General features: G+C 37.5%; 1 protein-coding gene across 1 annotated transcript; it reads right to left on the reverse strand.

Annotated features, from left to right (window-relative positions):
* Window positions 1-1559: 1559 nt before the first annotated feature.
* LOC128215359 (uncharacterized) lies at window positions 1560-19588 on the reverse strand. The gene is made up of 13 exons (XM_052922049.1): window positions 19460-19588; window positions 16217-16414; window positions 15654-15872; window positions 13779-13882; window positions 12771-12874; window positions 10557-10674; window positions 9063-9215; window positions 7982-8118; window positions 5494-5550; window positions 4806-4934; window positions 3495-3617; window positions 2586-2729; window positions 1560-1708 (listed from the first exon to the last, which is right to left on the reverse strand). Exons 1-13 carry the CDS (start codon window positions 19586-19588, stop codon window positions 1560-1562), a joined length of 1764 nt encoding a protein of 587 aa, XP_052778009.1.
* Between the last annotated feature and the right edge of the window lie 200 nt (window positions 19589-19788).

The raw sequence follows: 19788 nt of genomic DNA on the forward strand, positions 1-19788 counted from the left end.
AGAGGAGATCTCTCCCGTCACACAAGAAAGAACTGGGGCCTGTTCCAATAAAGACCTTAGACGTAAATTAAATTATATTACGGTCATGTGTTCGTTATTTGCTTGAGTTGAACTTTTAGCAGTATTAAAATGAGCACTAAATTTGAGAAAATAAGAAATAAATACATGTATTTTGCCATTTCCGACGTGTGTAAAGAATTAAGATTATTTAAGTTATAAAATCCTTTTTTGAAACGGGTCTCCGGATTTTAGCTTTACAATAAAAAAAATGCAGTTTATTTCAACTAATCCTATTATTTGTTCAATCTTTGAAAGAAAATAATGTTTCAAATAAAAAACAAAATATGTTTAGAAGAAAAAACACACACAAAAAGAACATTTAAAAGGCAGTCACGTGATTTTAATCAAGAATTACTGCAGTGAATATTGTACAGCAAAGGGAATTAACTAATGCGTCGCGTTTGGGTTGATTCCTTTAATTTCAAACATATTTTAAATGTCCTAGTCACTCTTTATGTAGAATGCATATGTATACATGCAACTGTGTGTACTATTATATCGCTTTTAATGACTACATAAACCCATCGTCAAATTCTATAAATACGTGATCCTTTTGTAATGAATCTGGCTGACAAGATAAGTATAATTGTACTATATCAAAAATGCGAAACAGTGGCTCCAGCTTTTTTAGGGGCTGTATATAAAAAAGCAATTGTCACTTTCGAGCGGATATTCTTATAAAAAGTAAGTATGACTTGACATTGTTCCTTATGTCAGGATAATGAGGGCTTGTTAGAGAAATCGGGGTATAAAGTGCCATAAAAATATGTTTAATCTTCACACGTATTTCGGTTATTTTGTAAACATACTGTTTATTGAGTAATAAGAACAATTATGTCATCAAACACATGCATGTTTACAAACGAAAGTATAGAACTAAATCACAATTATCAGCTGAATTTCACTATAGACGGTTATATTTTAGATTTAAAAAAACAACAACAGTATAATCGAGTTTTGTTTTTTTTGTTGGGAATGAATAAGATGGATCTTTACGAATATTGTTAGTTTCCTTTCACATTTAATTCCGAATACAAAACAAACCTTTCTGATATCAAATGCCAAGACTACTAGTACAAAGTAGATGCATTCAGTCTAACGATTGAGAATGGTCCGCAATGGACGGCTCTGGTGTCTATATTCTAAATAGGATGCCACTTTTTTCCTATTCGGGTTTTTCGAGAGTTCATTTGTTTATTTTTAGGATAGCTAGATGGGTGTTTGTATGAAGAGCTGACGATAAACGTATAAAACAATAAGTATGTCAAACAAAAGTTGAAATCGATTGCATTGCGAAGGATTATAAATAAACACAAAACCATGTTCTAATTGATATTTATTGCTGAAGAGAGGAACAAAACAAGTTCTCACATTATAACATTAAAAGGATGTTGTTGTTGTTGTTGTTGTTGTTGTTTCTTTTCTCTTTGAGACCTCGATGACCCCTTTTATTTGCCCCGCAACAGGGCAATAGTGTCGGAGGCCATACTAGGTTTGACTTAATGATGTCTGGTGTGGGTACGAGCTCGGAGCTGGTCAGGGCAGGGCACACAGACGTTGTTTTCACACTGAAGTTCCCTCCTGTTACAGCGCCCCATCACGCACATTCCTCCCATCTCTCCTGCAGGAAGTGGCATGGTGGCTGGCGCTGGAGGAAATCATGAGTAAGGTTGTAAGTGATTTTGTTACAAATTTTTCTTTATGAGATCAGAATCGATATTTAATATTTTCAACAACAAAGCAAATCAGTGTTTAATACTCGATTGATATTTGCTTAACCTTGTCATGTTTGTGAAATAAAAACCCTGTACTTAAAATATTACTCCAAAAGTACTAATATATATATATTACCGACAGGGGTACATAAAGGAAGAAAATACTGAATTTGAAAAATTGTTTCTGCATTAAAATATTGCGATGTCGATATCGTCTGCAAACAGAAATATCAATCATGTGTATTTCAAAAGATGGACGTAAAGTGGAGAACGCATACATCACGACAGAATAACTCCCCATTTAGTAGGTTATACATGGGGATCAGCTAATACAGTTTAAAGGGGCTATACAGCAGATGGTCCCCAAATCAGCAATTACATTATATTAGAAAAGTCAATACGGGCTAGTATGAGGTCGATAATACATCATTTTACATGATAAAAATAATATTTTGTCGCTGTCTCAGTTGAGATCACCCGTTTAAAATAAATGGTTTCCCAGTTTAAAGTGTGTATATCTAGCATGTGAAAGTCACATGATTAGTACAGATACAGATACCGATGTTATTTCTAAATAAGAAGGATTTACGTGATAGAAAACCCCAGAAAATTTCAAATTAGAAAACTACGAAAAAAGGAAAGGTAAATGTGTCGTAAGCGATATGATACATCAGTAAGTAAGATTAAATGTGTACACAACGATATCAATTTTATATTAGTTTTTGACGATTTTTCTTTTTTGGTATCATATGGTGCTAGTTCCTTTAACTGATACGAGGAAATAACATGAAAATCTAAAAGTTCTCGTACCTGGCGTAGCGGATCTACAGAACCCATTGGCTTGCAATGGAACACCAGTGGGGCACTCGCACACGCCACACACACAGATGGCCCCGGGGTCCTTCTCACAGGCTGTTCCTTCCGTGACACAGCATATTCCGCCAACAACTCCGTCTGATTTAAAAAATGAAAGAATTAATATAAAACTCGATATATTTTAGTAATTGAAATAGTGTTTCTAATTATGCCGTTTCGAAATCGTATTTGAAAACCGATTAAAACAATTAACGGTAGAAATAAAGCCTGCCGTAATAAAAACAGTGACGATGACATCATTCATTTCTATGATTGGTTGTTTCGTCATTTGCTGATGAAGGCGAAAGGCGACATGATTAGATATAAAACATTATAACTGTGATTTAAACAAAAATGATGTATAATTTTTTTTTTTTTCAAATCGTAAATAATCGTTAATAATTCTTGCTCATAAAAACAACAACATTAGAACATATATATATATATAGTATTATTAAGCACTATTTTACACACGTATACTACTTTACCACCAGATTGAAGTAAACACTTGTTATTTAATATGTCTAATCCCAATAAAATTCATTCGGAACTACTCGGCCGTTTTCCATCGAAAACAGAAGTTGTTTTTAAACTTTTATATGCTAGTTTTAATGAAATATAGTGTTTAAACGTGTTTTCATATATATCAGTTTTAAATTGATTGTATTATTGCATAAGAAATTAAGATAACCATAAGTAAAGTCCATAAATTTAAATGTTAAATTGAAATAACGACAAGAACTACTTGCAGTGTAGTTAATTGTAAAGATTTCTGACATTGTACATCGTCCATATATATCCGAGGTTGTTTTCGATGAAAAATGGCCGAGGATTTCCTAATGAATACAACTAAGTATACAATACCTTTCTTGCATGTGCCGTTTATATTGCTGTATCCAGTTGCACAGAACACAATACCATTGAAGCATTTGGTGTTTGGATCTGTCAATGGTGTTCCTACCTCACACCAGCCACCCAACTGATTGTCTACAAAACAGATACACGTTAATGCGTTTCCTAGTAAACGTTTGAATAAAAGAATGTTTAAAGCTTTACTCTCACAGATATACCATTTAAACAACTTTTTTTTAAAAAGATTCTTGGAATAAGCAAATGTTTACGTAAATATCTGCAAATCAATGATATAAGATTGCTGACAAAAAATCAGATCGTAGATTATCATATTTCCGTTCGAAAATTAATGTTTTATGGCTTAAACCGTTACTTACGGTTTAAGAAAAAAGCATTAAATATAATTTGTTCAACTATATATATATAAATCTGCGACCTGATTTTTTGTCAGCAGTCTTATATAACTGGTTTCCATGGATTTTCGCTAAAATTGGCTCGTTTCAAGACAAAAAATAAAAAAAAAGTTGTCAGAACGTTCAATCTGTGAGAGTGCAGCTTTAGTGTATAGTGATACACATTATGAAAATATGTTGGAAATAGACGCAAGTCAGTAATCAAGTGTCTTCATTCCTTTCAAAACCTTGAGTTATAAGAATAGATCCCCTTCTTTACTGCACATGTGGTATAAAGAGAGTGTTTGAAAGTAGTTTATAATGAAAAAGCGAGGCATGTTTGGAAAATACTAAATGTCTTTGCAAACGTAAATATGAATTATTGGTAATCGCTGCAAACATGAACACTGCAAGCCGGTGTGAACGTCAACTGTAAGAACATGGCAACCTTCACTGAAAGCGAATGCGAGGCTTACTGTAAGCGAGAGACAACGACGCTTACTGCAAGCAAGTGACAATGCCGACTATAACAGGATGAAAACGCTGGATGCAAACAAATGATTTCGGTCAATGCAATGGGTTGATAATTCTCACTGCAAGCAAATGGCAAGGCTTTCTGCAAAGGGATTATTACGTTCACTGAAAGCGGAAAAAACGCTTTCTTCATCTGGATGACAACGCTCGTTTGCTGTTGATTTTTTAGTTCATCAAGGGGCATAACCTAAGTCTTCTAAAATATGTTTGGGCTTTGCCGCAACTTTATTAAGTGCTTGTCAATAACTTAAATGGATTTGAGTAATGGTCAAAATGTAAACGTTCACAAGACGACGACAGGAATGTAAAAGCAATATATTGACCTTAATAAATACAAAGGCCGAGTAAACGGAAATTTATCAGAGTTAATTGCATGATGTTACGATTTTCAACTAACCTCTCTTGCATGTCCTGGCCACCTGATGAGTGCCTTGGCTGCACATACACATGCCGTTCATACAGGCGGCAAGAGCGTCCTTGGAACATTCATCGTTCCCAACCCCGTCACATGGACCACCGAGCATTCCTTTGAGAATGGGTAAGATATTTTGAGTGTAAATATAAACATACGGTCGAACCCCGTTCGCTCGAACTCGCAGGACTGACGAAAATATATCGAGCCTCGGAAAATTTGACCCAAGCGGACATTCTTATCGACAGTAAAAAGAAATGGGTCCTTAAGATCCAGTTCGAGCCAACGAGGAATTCGAGCCAAACGAGTTCGAGCCAATAGGGTTCGACTGTATATAAGCTGGTATAAATGCGCAACGCACATGTATGACATTTGAGAAAATAAACTGAAGGACCATCAATTGTGCAAAAACTTGTTCACATTAACATATATAGACGGAATTAAAGTTACACGAATTATATGATGTAATATTTTTAATACATAGGTTGTGAAGCAACTCAAACTTATGCTGTCAATGATGTGACGACATTTGTTGATTTCCCAAAATGTTTTTGTTTTTTTCATTTTATAAACAAACGTAATTTTCGATATTTTCTATCCAACACGGATAACAATTTCGACAGTCGACATAATGATTGTATCCGAAAATGTTTTAACTATTGCATATATTCACCTGCTGGGATTGCCGCTGCACCGTTGAGGGACATCCGCCATGATTCAAGTTGCTTTTCTGGAAGGAAAGTAGCAAATCGTCTGGTTTAAAGGTATTTTTCTTATCATTTATCCATTTTTATCAGTCCCACTATCCGTAAAGTTCAAATGCCTAGTTAATCACAAATTGCTCCTTTACAGTCATGTATCCAGTAAAATTTAGTGACATGTGATTTGATAGTATGCATTTCTCTTCATATTTACTTAAGACAGTAGACCGTTGTTAGAAGTGACAGCTTATGTTAACTACTTTGAGGTCACATGACACTTAATTTTACATTTCATATGAGACTGAAAGAAATTGCAGAGTTTATTCCCTTCACACCACATTCATATGTGTATTTATAGGTGTATATATGTGTGTGTGTGTGTCTGTCTGTTTTTGCGTGTGCGTGTGTATGCGTGTGTGCGTTTGTGCGTGTGTGTGTGAGTGTTTGTGTGTAAATATGTGTAAGTATACATATATATGGTATGTGTATATATGCGTGTGTGTACGTGTGAATGTCAGTTAGATTCCTAGTGAAATTCATGACCCTCCGATACCCATGCTAGGTATTACATTATAAATTTAACATGTATCTGCTGCCGTGTCATGTATGTGTATATTGTATATACCTCATTTGGAGGCATGGGAGAATAAAAGCTGTTAGAGTTGACTTTGGTAATCGCATTTGATATAGGTTTCATTTTGCTCGGTTTTTCTTGATGATTTAATTACGTTAATACCAAATAATAGCCAAAACACAACAACGTTAACAGAACTAAAGGGGACTGGTTTTCTTGTCAAAGACGATACGAAATCAAGAATCTCCGCTAATTATTCAGTCTGTCACACATTTATTCAAACGTGTGTGTGTGTATGGGGGGGGGGGGGGGTCAAACCAAATAGGCTTTATCTAAACTGTACACACAAACAACAAACTTTGTCTAAGTTTTGTCTTTACTGACCAATTAAACAACAAACTTTGTCTTAACTGAACAATCATACTATCAACTTTGTCTAAACTACAGCCTTGTCTTAACTGACTTATCATACATCAAACATAATCTTAACTGACCAATTCCTACAGATTTGTCTGAACTGACCAATTATCAACATACTTTGTTTAAACTGACCAATCAAACTACCAACTTTGTCTAAACTAAAGCTTTGCCTAAACTGACCAATCAAACAACACACTTTGTCTAAACTACAGCCTTGCCTTAACTGACCAATCAAACAACAAACTTTGTCTGAACTAAAGATTTGTCTTTACTGACCAATCAAACAACAAACAGTGTCTTAACTGACCAATCAAACTACCAACTTTGTCTAAACAACAGCCTTGCCTTAACTGACCAATCAAACTACCAACTTTGTCTAAACTAAAGCCTCGTCTTACTGACCAATCAAACAACAAACAGTGTCTTAACTGACCAATCAAACTACAAACTTTGTCTAAACTAAAGCCTTGTCTTACTGACCAATAAAAAAAACTAACAGTGTCTTAACTGACCAATCAAACTACCAACATTGACTAAACTACAGCTTTGTCTAAACTGACCAATCAAACAACAACTTTTGTCTAAAGTGACTCATTCAACTACCAACTTTGTCTAAAGTGACCCATTCAACTACCAACTTTGTCTAAAGTGACCCATTCAACTACCAACTTTGTCTAAAGTGACTCATTCAACTACCAACTTTGTCTAAAGTGACCCATTCAACTACCAACTTTTTCTAAAGTGACACATTCAACTACCAACTTTTTCTAAAGTGACCCATTCAACTACCAACTTTTTCTAAAGTGACCCATTCAACTACCAACTTTGTTTAAACAACAGCCTTGTCTTAACTGACCAATTAAACTACCAACTGACAAATCAACTTTGTTAACTGACCAACCAAAATATCATGTTCGTAATGAATAGTATTCTTACTTAAAATTTATGTTTCGGAAACGATTTCTTCGACGAGCTGGTGCCAAGTTCCACGTTAAATAATGTACTCTGACGTGAAATAAGAATTTTACAATTTATTACGACAATCGTCAGTTCGTCAGCAATCGAGTTATTATAATTTTGTAAAATAAAGTGACACTCTTACTCTACATCAATACATACACATGTATAACAAACATAAAATTTGAGTGATGAACCTTTAACTACTTACTAAATAATGCATTTATGGAAAATTTTAATTACTGATGGCAAGATTGTAACCGTGTATTTAATAGCTGAAACGCAAAAATATTAATGATTGGTGAAGCTTAATTGTGATCTACTATAGTCTCATAAGGTAGAAATGCCATGTTTGCTGCACATTTCTTTCAAATAAACTCGGTATAAGAACCATTGTTTTCGACATATATTCATCCTTTTTGGTATATCAAAACAATTGTATTAATTGTGGTAAATCTTGTTTGGGAGTAAGAGTGCAGCTAAAACTAGTTAATAAAGCGCATTCATACCTGTCCCGTCTTTATCTATGAGATAAAGGTTCCACGTGCCCGCGGGGTCCTCGCCCCAAAACTGCACAGTTCTGTAATCCCACGCCTCAAAGAAATCAGACGAAGGATTTTGATTGAGTGGCTGAAACCTCATCAACCTGAAATTTGAGACCATCGTCTTTCCCAACAGGTAAGATTACATTTTGTCTAAGTGTTTTAAAAACTAAACATTCAATCAAACTCTAGTAAAAGACCGGAGGCGGGGCCAATAAACTGCGCTTAATTTTATTTAAAAAGTGAATTAATAGTTATCTTTCTTTTAAGTCTTCATTTGAAGCAAAATATTGCTTTCCGACGTAGCATTCATGACGTATTTTATCATGTGGAATACACACACTGTTTTTGTTGTGGTAGCAATCTTACAAGCAGATGAAGTTTTCCTTTCTCGGGTCTTGATTCTTGACACAACTTTTAAACTACAAGTCATACAACTACGTGTATATATGTACACATATTTTGTCAAAAACAACTTCATTAAAGGTTTTGTGCAGCTTCTAAGAATTTGCTTTCCTGAGTCTGAGTCAAAACTCAACTTTATTTGTTTATTTTTTTTGTTTTGGAATGAGCCAGTTTTGCGTAAATGTCTGGCAACCAGTGATATATGACTGCTGACAAAAGATAAGATCGATTTTTTTTATATTTACGCTTGAAAATTGATGTTTTATGGCTAAAAGCGTTACAACCGATTTAAGAAAAAAAGAGTATGTCTGCAGTTCTCCAAACAATTGAGTTATGTTATATGAATGAAGTGAAGGTATCGATGCCAAAATCAGCCGATTTTTATGCGTTTTATCACTCGTTATTTTGTACGTATATTATGCATTTCTGTAGCTCAAATTCTTATTTACTTTGTTCAATATTTTCTGCAATAAATACTGGTTAAACCAAAATCAGCCGATTCTGAGACAAAAACTAAAAAAATGCTTTAAACATGCATATCTCCCCATAAACTATGTATATTATGTGCAGCTTCTAAGAATTTGCTTTCCTGAGTCTGAGTCAAAACTCAGACACAATACGTAAGTGAATAATGGGCTATGACCTGCTCCTTGTTCCAGTTGGTGACTCCAAGACTATTTCCACATTTCCAACCAATTCCGTATCGAAAAAGATGGTGACAATAATGTTTTCCAATCGTTTGATTGTGCATTCCCCTAGCAGGTGACTGCTTGTAATGTTGCCAGTAGTAACAGCACTGAAAAAAAAACATTAACAGTCAAAACCCCGTTGGCTCGAACTCGCTTGGCTCGAATTCCTCGTTGGCTCGAACTAAATGTAAAGGACCGATTTCTTAATACTGAAGGTAAGCATTTCTGCTTGGCTCGGATTTTCCGGGCTCGAGGTGTGTTCGTCGGTCCCTGAGAGTTCGAGCCAACGGGGTTCGACTGTATTTATTTTCTTATCAGTATTCAATGTTTTCTAATTAATAAGATGACTATAGTTATATTTGTAAACGAGTTTACAAAAAATATTTTTAAAGTATAACTACTATCTATTATATATTTGTAAGTGATTTGTGGAGATTTATCAGAGAAACTGATATTTCACTTATTCAAGCAGTGAAAAGATTAATCTGATATTTGTCACTGTTTTGAAAAGTAAGCCCACTTTCATTTCGAAATCAGTCCGACCACACAGGACTTGGACACAATTCTAACGACGTCATTTTCAAAATAACGTTATGTTCGCAAACAATTTGGCGGGCTTTTCAGAAACAAGAGAGCCAAGATTGCATTATATCACGCCTCCAACTTAAATGACGCAACGCCATTGGTCCAGGACTGGTCACGCGGTGACACCATATTTTCCATATTGGGTCACCAAATTTATAACTTACCAAAATGGCGTCTATTTTTCGATTCCGACGAATAAATGAAACATGTAAACAGGTTGTCGACGTAATATATACGTCACGGGATTAGTAGGTGACCCGATATGGGATATACGTGGCACAGAAAACCATATTCAATATGGTTTCCTGCGCCCCGTATATCCCATATCGGGTCACCTGCTAAACCCGTAACTTAAAGTATCGCTCACCTGATTGGACAAAGGGTTATAAAGTTATTGATCGGACAAGACGCTCGTTTACCGCAGGTGAAACTAAAATACTTCCCGCCTTTTTAACGGGCGTTTCGATCCGGGGGGTTTAAACAAATTTTCGATTGTGTATTTTTCTACTTTTAAACAATATCAAACAAAAACCCTGGAACATTATGTTTGTCTCCATTAATAAATCCCCAGGATGATTTATATCAATATGCCTTAATTTTCTCCCAAATTCCTATTCACATTTGGTCCATGTGAGATGAAAAGCGTGTCATCAGATCGCGTCTTGATAGCTTTAATGTTGGTACAAAGTACATTGTAGCAATATTGTATCAACTATTAAGATTTATATAAAGAGTTACAACAATACTGCAGGCAGTCTTCATTTTACATAATAATTGAAAAGCAAGTTTGCCTTCTGGTAAAGAGACATACTATTAATGAGCACATGGACATGAATGCATGTCGTTTCGACCAAATTACTCACCCATTGACTTCTATATCTCCTGTTTCACAGACGACTTCAGGCCCAACATTTTCCCAAGATTGTGCGAGGGTCACCATTGCTTCTGCATCAACAAGGCCAAATCCGTGGAAGTAGTTGACTGCAAATATAAACGCTGTTATAGTAAATAGAAAAATACGTGGTTGTTTCCGACCAAAACCATGGTACTTCCGGACTGCAAATAGAAACACTGTAGCCAACAATACTCAAACCGTGTTAGTTCAAACTGCAAATAGAAACGCTGTAATCAGCAAGGCCAGAAACCGTGGTAGTTCCCGACTGCAATTAGAAACGCTGTTATCAGCAAGACAAGAAACCGTGGAAGTTCCCGACTGCAAATAGAAACGATGTTATCAACAAGACCAGAAACTGTGGGAGTTCCCGACTGCAATTAGAAACGCTGTTATCAGCAAGGCAAGAAACCCTGGTAATTCCCGACTGCAAATAGAAACGCTGTTATCAGCAAGGCCAGAAACCGTGGAAGTTCCCGACTGCAAATAGAAACGATGTTATCAACAAGGCCAGAAACCGTGGAAGTTCCCGACTGCAATTAGAAACGCTGTTATCAGCAAGGCAAGAAACCGTGGTAATTCCCGACTGCAAATAGAAACGCTGTTATCTACAAGGCAAGAAACCATGGTAGTTCCCGACTGCAAATAGAAACGCTGTAATCAGCAAGACCAGAAACCGTGGTAGTTCCCGACTGCAAATAGAAACGCTGTTATCAACAAGACAAGAAACCGCGGTAGTTCCCGACTGCAAATAGAAACGCTGTTATCAACAAGGCAAGAAACCGTGGTAGTTCCCGACTGCAAATAGAAACGCTGTTATCAGCAAGGCAAGTAAACGTGGTAGTTCCCGACTGCAAATAGAAACGCTGTTATCAGCAAGTTAAGAAACCGTGGAAGTTCCCGACTGCAAATAGAAGGCTGTAATCAGCAAGGCCAGAAACCGTGGTAGTTCCCGACTGCAAATAGAAGGCTGTAATCAGCAAGGCCAGAAACCGTGGTAGTTCCCGACTGCAAATAGAAACGTTGTAATCAACAAGGCCATAAACCTTGGAAGTTCCCGACTGCAAATAGAAACGCTGTTAACAGCAAGGTAAGAAACCGTGGTAGTTCCCTGACTACACATAGAAACGCTGTTATCAACAAGGCAAGAAACCGTGGTAGTTCCGTGACTACACATAGAAACGCTGTTATCAACAAGGCAAGAAACCGTGGTAGTTCCCTGACTTCACATAAAACGCTGTAATCAAGAAATTTTAACCTCAAAACTACAGCTAGCAGGGCTGTATAAAAGCAATGCCACATCCAAGATTCTTCAGGAATACATCAACATAATTCAATATAGTTTTAAGGCAATGTGTGTGTTAAATAAACAATGTACTTATATTGTTCTTAAAATTGGTAAGTTGTTCTGAATAGTTAGAACTGCCTATACATTTATTCACATTTCACGTAGGGTGCCACAAATATGCTACATAGTTATTAAAGCTGCACTGATTGACCATTTTGATAACTTGTTTTATTTTCTTATTTGGAATGAGCCAATTTTGCATAAATGTCTGGAAACCAGTGATATATGACTGCTGACAAAAGATCAGATCGCAATTGTTCTCCAAACAATTGAGACCTGTTCTACCGAGTTATGTTATACGAATAAAGTGAAGGCATTGATGCCAAAATCAGCGAATTCTGCGACAAAAACTTAAAAAATGTGTCAATCTGAGATATTGCAGCTTTAAACATACATATCTCACCATAAACTATGTATATTCTGTTTTCATTAAATACAAAAGAAAGCGATCGGAACTCCTCGGCCATTTTCGATCGAAAACAACTTCGGAAGTATGCCGGCTCGTCAGTAGAAGTAGTTCGTTAATTTTAATTAGTTATAATAACATTTATTAACTGTAGTGTTCAAACGTGTAATTTGCATTACTAAGTTCCAATCGATTGCAAGTGAAGTGTATTGTTGCATAAATAATCATTATATTCCTAAGAGTAAAATCCTTAGGCTAAACTGCTGAATTGAAATTACTACGCGATCTACTTGCAGCGTAGGTAAATGCAAAGAAATCTGACATTGTAAACCGTCCATATACATCTGAGGTTGTTTTCGATGGAAAACGGCTGAAGAGTTCCGATCGAGAAGAAAGGTATGAGTGGAGTACGTTTATTTTTCTTTACTTACATAGGAAACCCGCGTTGTTCCGGAAAATCGGGGATCCAATGAGATTGTTCATATTCGCTGCTTCAATCAAAATATGTTGGACATCTCTCCATGTTAGATTAGGGCTGAAAGACAAACAGCATACTTGGTGGATTTTCGTGTAAGATGGTATATTTTTTAACCGACTGATCGCAAAAAGCAGCATTTTTACGATAAGCGCATAATTGATTATGATAACGAGTTACAAAATTCAATCTTACACTAAAATATATAACTTTTAAAAAAAATCTTACATCACGTTCTTTTCAACACAAAAGGGGAAATCAATCTAAAGTGAAGCATTCACTTTTTTTAGAATCAAAGCACAGTTTATTACGCGTAACGCAAGTTGAACAGCAGAAAAAAAAAACATTCGAATTTTTGTTTTGAGTATATGAGTATGTTTCGTTTGTTTGTTTCCGTTTTAGAAACACATGGTTGATACCTTTTTCTTGCATATTTTTTGTTCGAGATTTATCAAAATTTTAAATCAAAAACAGTTTTATACACTTCTCCCAAACGCACACGCACAGTTAACGTCAAAAACATCCAAAAAACAGAGCAATATTACTGAGTTGAAAAACATTTTTAAGTTTTTTATTTCAATAGTTATTTATTATGTTACTCTTTGCATACAATTATACATTAAAATATAAAATAATTTCGCGTTTGTTGTGCGTGACTCATCTTGCATTTTAATGATACAATCCTTGGCCACAATTTCAACTTGACGGGGTTTTGTAGAACAATGCAACGCTGAAATTTTGGCCAAGGATTGCATAATTAAAATACGAGTAAATCTTAAATATTTCACACGTGTAGCAGCAGAAAATATCCTTTTATAGGCAAAGAAATATTTTAATGCATTTTGTGTCAAAAAAGTTATTTAGAAATATCGTCTGGGACTTGTTTGTTTACACCGGCTGTGACCCGTGGTGACCTATGCGGGAACCCCATTAAGTCACGTGGTTCCTCAACGTGTTTACTTACTTCGCTTGAAGAGTTAGAGCAATCGCAGCAGTGACGAGGGGTGCGGAAAAGGATGTGCCTTGCACTCCAACAGTGTCACATGCGTCGCCAGGGTTAGCAGCAATCTGAACGATGATGCAAGAAGGATAAATTATCACACTGAAGATAAGGCAGAAAGAAAAATAATTATACTGAGTAATATGGTAAGAAGAAAAAATTACACTCACTAAATGGCAAGAAGGAAACATATCACACTAAACAATAAGGCAAGAAGAAAAACATATCACACTCACTAAATGGCAAGAAGGGAAACATATCGCACTCATTAAATGACAAGAAGGGAAACATATCACACTGAACAGTAAGGAAAGAAGGGAAACATATCATACTGAACAGTAAGGCAAGAAGGGAAACATATCACACTTAACAATATGGCACGAAGGGAAACATATCACACTCAACAATATGGCAAGAAGGGAAACATATCACACTGAACAGTAAGGCAAGAAGGGAAACATATCACACTTAACAATATGGCACGAAGGGAAACATATCACACTTAACAATATGGCACGAAGGGAAACATATCACACTGAACAGTAAGGCAAGAAGGGAAACATATCACACTGAACAGTAAGGCAAGAAGGGAAACATATCACACTCAACAATATGGCACGAAGGGAAACATATCACACTGAACAGTAAGGCAAGAAGGGAAACATATCACACTGAACAGTAAGGCAAGAAGGGAAACATATCACACTGAACAGTAAGGCAAGAAGGGAAACATATCACACTGAACAGTAAGGCAAGAAGGGAAACATATCACACTGAACAGTAAGGCAAGAAGGGAAACATATCACACTCAACAGTAAGGCACGAAGGGAAACATATCACACTCAACAATATGGCACGAAGGGAAACATATCACACTGAACAGAAAGGCAAGAAGGGAAACATATCACACTGAACAGTAAGGCAAGAAGGGAAACATATCAGACTCAACAGTAAGGCAAGAAGGGAAACATATCACACTCAACAATATGGCACGAAGGGAAACATATCACACTCAACAGTAAGGCAAGAAGGGAAACATATCACACTGAACAGTAAGGCAAGAAGGGAAACATATCACACTGAACAGTAAGGCAAGAAGGGAAACATATCACACTGAACAGTAAGGCAAGAAGGGAAACATATCACACTGAACAGTAAGGCAAGAAGGGAAACATATCACACTGAACAGTAAGGCAAGAAGGGAAACATATCACACTCAACAATATGGCACGAAGGGAAACATATCACACTCAACAATATGGCAAGAAGGGAACACTTATCAAATTAAAAAGTGCAATGAGGAACCATTATCACGGTGAACAAAGAGGCAGGAACGAAACATTATCACATATATTACATTGACGTTAACGTCTTGGACAGGTCAATGAAACCGGGAGTTCACTTGGTGAAATAAGTGAGTTGCGATGGTCAGTTAGCTATGTTTAGATTGACATTCATGACTAAAGCAACCGGACCTAGATTATTATTAGATCACCAAATCACCAACTGTACACTGTATGGTCAAAATATGATAAGAAGAGCGAACGCTCTTACGGGCAAGTAAGGACGCCGCCCACACAACCGAGTTGGTTATATCAGTGTATACATACAATGAAAAATAGATTTGATAAAGGATTTTGTGTTTTAAACTACAGTCGAACTCCGTTGGCTCAAACTCGCTTTGCTTGATTTCCTCGTTGGCTCAAACTGGATGTGAAGGACCGATTTCTTTAGACTGAAGGTAAGCATTCCCGCTTGGCTGACTTCCCCGAGGCTCAAAGATATATCGCCTCCCAAGGAGTTAGAGCCAACGGGTTAGACTGTAAAGTAAATTCTCACCAGATTATGGAGAGAAATTGGAAATATTTCTCCGCTGTAGGCAGTTATCATAACACCGGACCCCGGTGTACTGTAAGACGCTTGCCAGCGACGGTCGCTGAGAGCGCCAACAAGAATAGTTTCGGGTGTGTGACCGATGCTTTCTGTGTTTGCGTCTTCATAAACGTCATTATCATTGCCGGCAGAAAACACATAGACAATGCCTTTGCCGTCACGTCCCTTAAATTTAAAAGAAAAATAACCACGGAGTGAACATGCATTAAATTCCATGTTCTCATGCTAATCTCTGAACAGAGTGAAACTTTGGTTTAGAGACACAGTTTTTTTAAACATAAGCATGTTATTGCTGACAACTTAAATGGGTATTCAATGCACTCATACGTAAGATTGAATAATCATGTTGCAGTCGACTTGAGTGGAATTTTTGCAGATCCAAAGTCGCAAAACATAAACACTTCGTTTTATGACGTAATTTAAACATTGTGCATAATATACTCGTTATGACATGACGTCGGCCGAGTGATAAACGATTTTGGTGTATGTAAATGCTATTGGTGGTTCACCTGTTTATCCTGATATTTGTGGTTCACCTGTTTATCCTGATTTTGGTGGTTCACCTGTTTATCCTGATATTTGTGGTTCACATGTTTATCCTGATATTGGTGGTTCACCTGTTTATCCTGATATTGGTGGTTCACCTGTTTATCCTGATATTGGTGGTTCACCTGTTTATCCTGATATTGGTGGTTCACCTGTATATCCTGATATTGAAAGTTAACTTGTTTATCCTGATATTGGGGGTTAACCTGTTTACCGTTATGTTGGAGATTCACCTATTTGAACTGATAGTGGGGGTTGACCTGTTTATCCTGATATTTGGGGTTAACCTGTTTATCCTGATATAGAGGATTCACCTGTTTATCCTGATATAGAGGATTCACCTGTTCATCCTAATATTGGCGGTTCACCTATTCATACTGATAAAGGGGGTTAACCTGTTTATCCTTATATTGAGGGTTAACCTGTTTACCCTTATGTTGGAGATTCACCTATTTGACCTGATATTGGGGGTTAACCTGTTTATCCTGATATTGGGGGTTAACCTGTTTACCGTTATGTTGGAGATTCACCTATTTGACCTGATATTGGGGGTTAACCTGTTTATCCTGATGTTGGGGGGTTAACTTGTTTATCCTTATGTTAGGGATTCACCAGTTCATACTGATAAAGGGGGTTAACCTGTTTATCCTGATATTGGGGGTTAACCTGTTTATCCTGATATAGAGGAGTCACCTGTTTATCCTAATATTGGCGATTCACCTATTAATACTGATAAAGGGGGTTAACCTGTTAATCCTGATGCTAGTATTGGGGATTCACCTGTTTATCCTGATATTGGGGGTTAACCTTTTTACCTTGCTCTTGTTGCTTCATCTGTTTATGACGATACTGGTGGTTCACCTGTTCATCATGATATTGGAGGTTCACCTGTATACCCTGTTTTTGATGGTTTACCTTTTCACCGTGACATTGGGGGTTCAGATGTAAACCCTGCTATTGATTGTTCACCTCTTTTCCCTGCAATTTGTGGTTCACCTTTTCACCTTGCTATTTGTCGTTCAACTGTTTACCTGATATTGGTGGTCCAGATGTTTACACTGTTATTTGTGGTTCACCTGTTTACCCTCCTATTTGTTGTTCACCTGTTCACCCTGCTATTTGTGGTTCACCAATTTTCTTTGCTATTTGTGGGTCACCCTGCTATATATGGTTAACCTATTTCCCTTGCTATTTGTAGTTCACCGGTACACCCTATTATATGTGGTTCACCAATTTACTCTGTTATTTGTCGTTCGCCTGTTTACCCCGTTTTTGTAGTTAACCTGTTCACATTACTATTTGTTGTTCACCTGTTCACCTGTTCACCCCGTTATTTGTGGTTCACATATTCTCCTTGGTATTGGTGGATCACCTGTTTACCCTTTTTTGGTGATTCAATTGTTACCCAGCTTTTTATGGTTCCAATTATTACCCTGCTATTGGTGGTTCACCTGTTTACCCTGCTATTGGTGGTGCACCTGTTTACGCTGTTATTGGTAGTTAAACTGTCGCCCTGCTTATGGTGATTCAATTGTTTATCCTGCTATTGATGGTCCAACTGTTTAGCTTGCTATTGGTGGTTCAACTGTTTACCCTGCTATTGGTAGTTTAACTGTTACCCTGTTATTAGTGATCCAACTGTTTACCCTGCTATTGGTAGTTTAACTGTTACCCTGCTATTGGTGGTCCAACTGTTTACACTGCTATTGCGAGTTCAACTGTTACCCTGCCATTGGTGATCCAACTGTTTACCCTGCGATTGGTATTTTAACTGTAACCCTGCTTTTGGTGGTCCAACTGTTTACCCTGCTATTGGTGGTCCAACTGTTTACCCTGCTATTGGTAGTCCACCTGTTTACCCTTCTAATTGTAGTTTAACTGTAATCTTGCTTTTGATGGTCCAACTGTTTACCCCGCTATTGGTATTTTAACTGTTACCCTGCTATTGATGGTCCAACTGTTTACCTTGCTATTAGTGGTCCACCTGTTTACCCTGCGATTGGTATTTTAACTGTTTACACTGCTATGGGTAGTCCAACTGTTTACCCTGCTATTGGTGGTTCACCTGTTTATCCTGCTATTTGTAGTTTAACTGTTACCCTGCTATTGGTCGTCCACCGGATTACCCTTATATTGGTGGCCCACCTGTTGACCCTGCTATTGGAAGTTGAACTGTTACCCTGCTATTGGTCGTCCACCTGTTTACCTTGCTATTGGTAGTTGAACTGTTACCCTGCTATTGGTGGCCCAACAGTTTACCCTGCTATTGGTGGTCCACCTGTTAACCCTACTATTTGATTGTCCACCTGCTACCCTGCTTTTTGTTGTCCACCTGCTACCCTGCATTTGGTGGTTCACGTGTTAACCCTACTATCTGGTGGTCCACCTGCTACCCTGCTTTTGGTGGTCCGCCTGTTAACCCTACTATCTGGTTATCCACTTGCTACCCTGCTTTTGGTGGTCCACGTGTTAACACTACTATCTGGTGGTCCACCTGTTAACCCTACTATCTGGTTATCCACTTGCTACCCTGCTTTTGGTGGTCCACGTGTTAACCCTACTATCTGGTGGTCCACCTGCTACCCTGCTTTTGGTGGTCCACGTGTTAACCCTACTATCTGGTGGTCCACCTGCTACCCTGCTTTTGGTGGTCCGCCTGTTAACCCTACTATCTGGTGGTCCACCTGCTACCCTGCTTTTGGTGGTCCACCTGTTAACACTACTATCTGGTTGTCCACCTGCTACCCTGCTTTTGGTTACCCACTTGCTACCCTGCATTTGGTGGTCCACGTGTTAACCCTACTATCTGGTGGTCCACCTGCTACCCTGCTTTTTGGTGGTCGACCTGTTATCCCCACTACTAGTATGTGATTGTCCACCTGCTACCCTGCTGTTGGTGGTCCACGTGTTAACACTACTATCTGGTGGTCCACCTGCTACCCTGCTTTTGGTGGTCCACGTGTTAACCCTACTGTCTTGTGGTCCACCTGTTAACCCTACTATCCGGTGTTCCACCTGTATACCCTGTTTTTGGTGGTGCACAAGTTTACCCGGCTTTAGGCGGTTCTACTGTTTACTCAAACAACACAACACCATATTGCCTCCGAACATCGCCGTAAGAAACGTGATTAGTCACAAATTATTCTTGCATGTTTCTCATTCTAGAAGCGAGATAAGATATTTTTTTTCAAAATACTGAAACTCACCTCATCGGCACCTTCTTGTATTGCTTCCAGTACAATTTCGTCAAACGCAGCATAATCCACACCATCTCGTACCAATCCCCATTGGTTAGTGGAAATGTCCACTTCGTCGATTTCATGTAGGAAGGCCATAACGGTATCGGAATCCGTGGAATCAGGATCAACAAGCCGTACAGCTTAAATTTGAGTTAAAGGTAATATCTAAAATCACAGATATATACGTGGTGTATAAACATTAATATACTTTAGTAAAACCACCAGCCATTGTCATTCTTGTTGAACTATTTAATATTCCCTAGTTTTCAATCAAATGCATTGGTTTATGAGAACGT

This window comes from Mya arenaria, chromosome 13 (assembly GCF_026914265.1).
Source record: "Mya arenaria isolate MELC-2E11 chromosome 13, ASM2691426v1".
NCBI classification, from domain to species: domain Eukaryota; kingdom Metazoa; phylum Mollusca; class Bivalvia; order Myida; family Myidae; genus Mya; species Mya arenaria.

Excerpts from the sequence above, each read along its gene's own strand:
- LOC128215359 (XM_052922049.1), bottom strand. The coding sequence starts at position 19,588 with ATGGCCTTCCTACATGAAATCGACGAAGTGGACATTTCCACTAACCAA. Across the intron at positions 16,415-19,459 it reads TACAAGAAGGTGCCGATGAG|GATATACAGGTGAACCACCA; the intron begins GTGAGTTTCAGT and ends TTTCAATATCAG. Across the intron at positions 4,935-5,493 it reads TGCAGCGGCAATCCCAGCAG|GAATGCTCGGTGGTCCATGT; the intron begins GTGAATATATGC and ends CCATTCTCAAAG.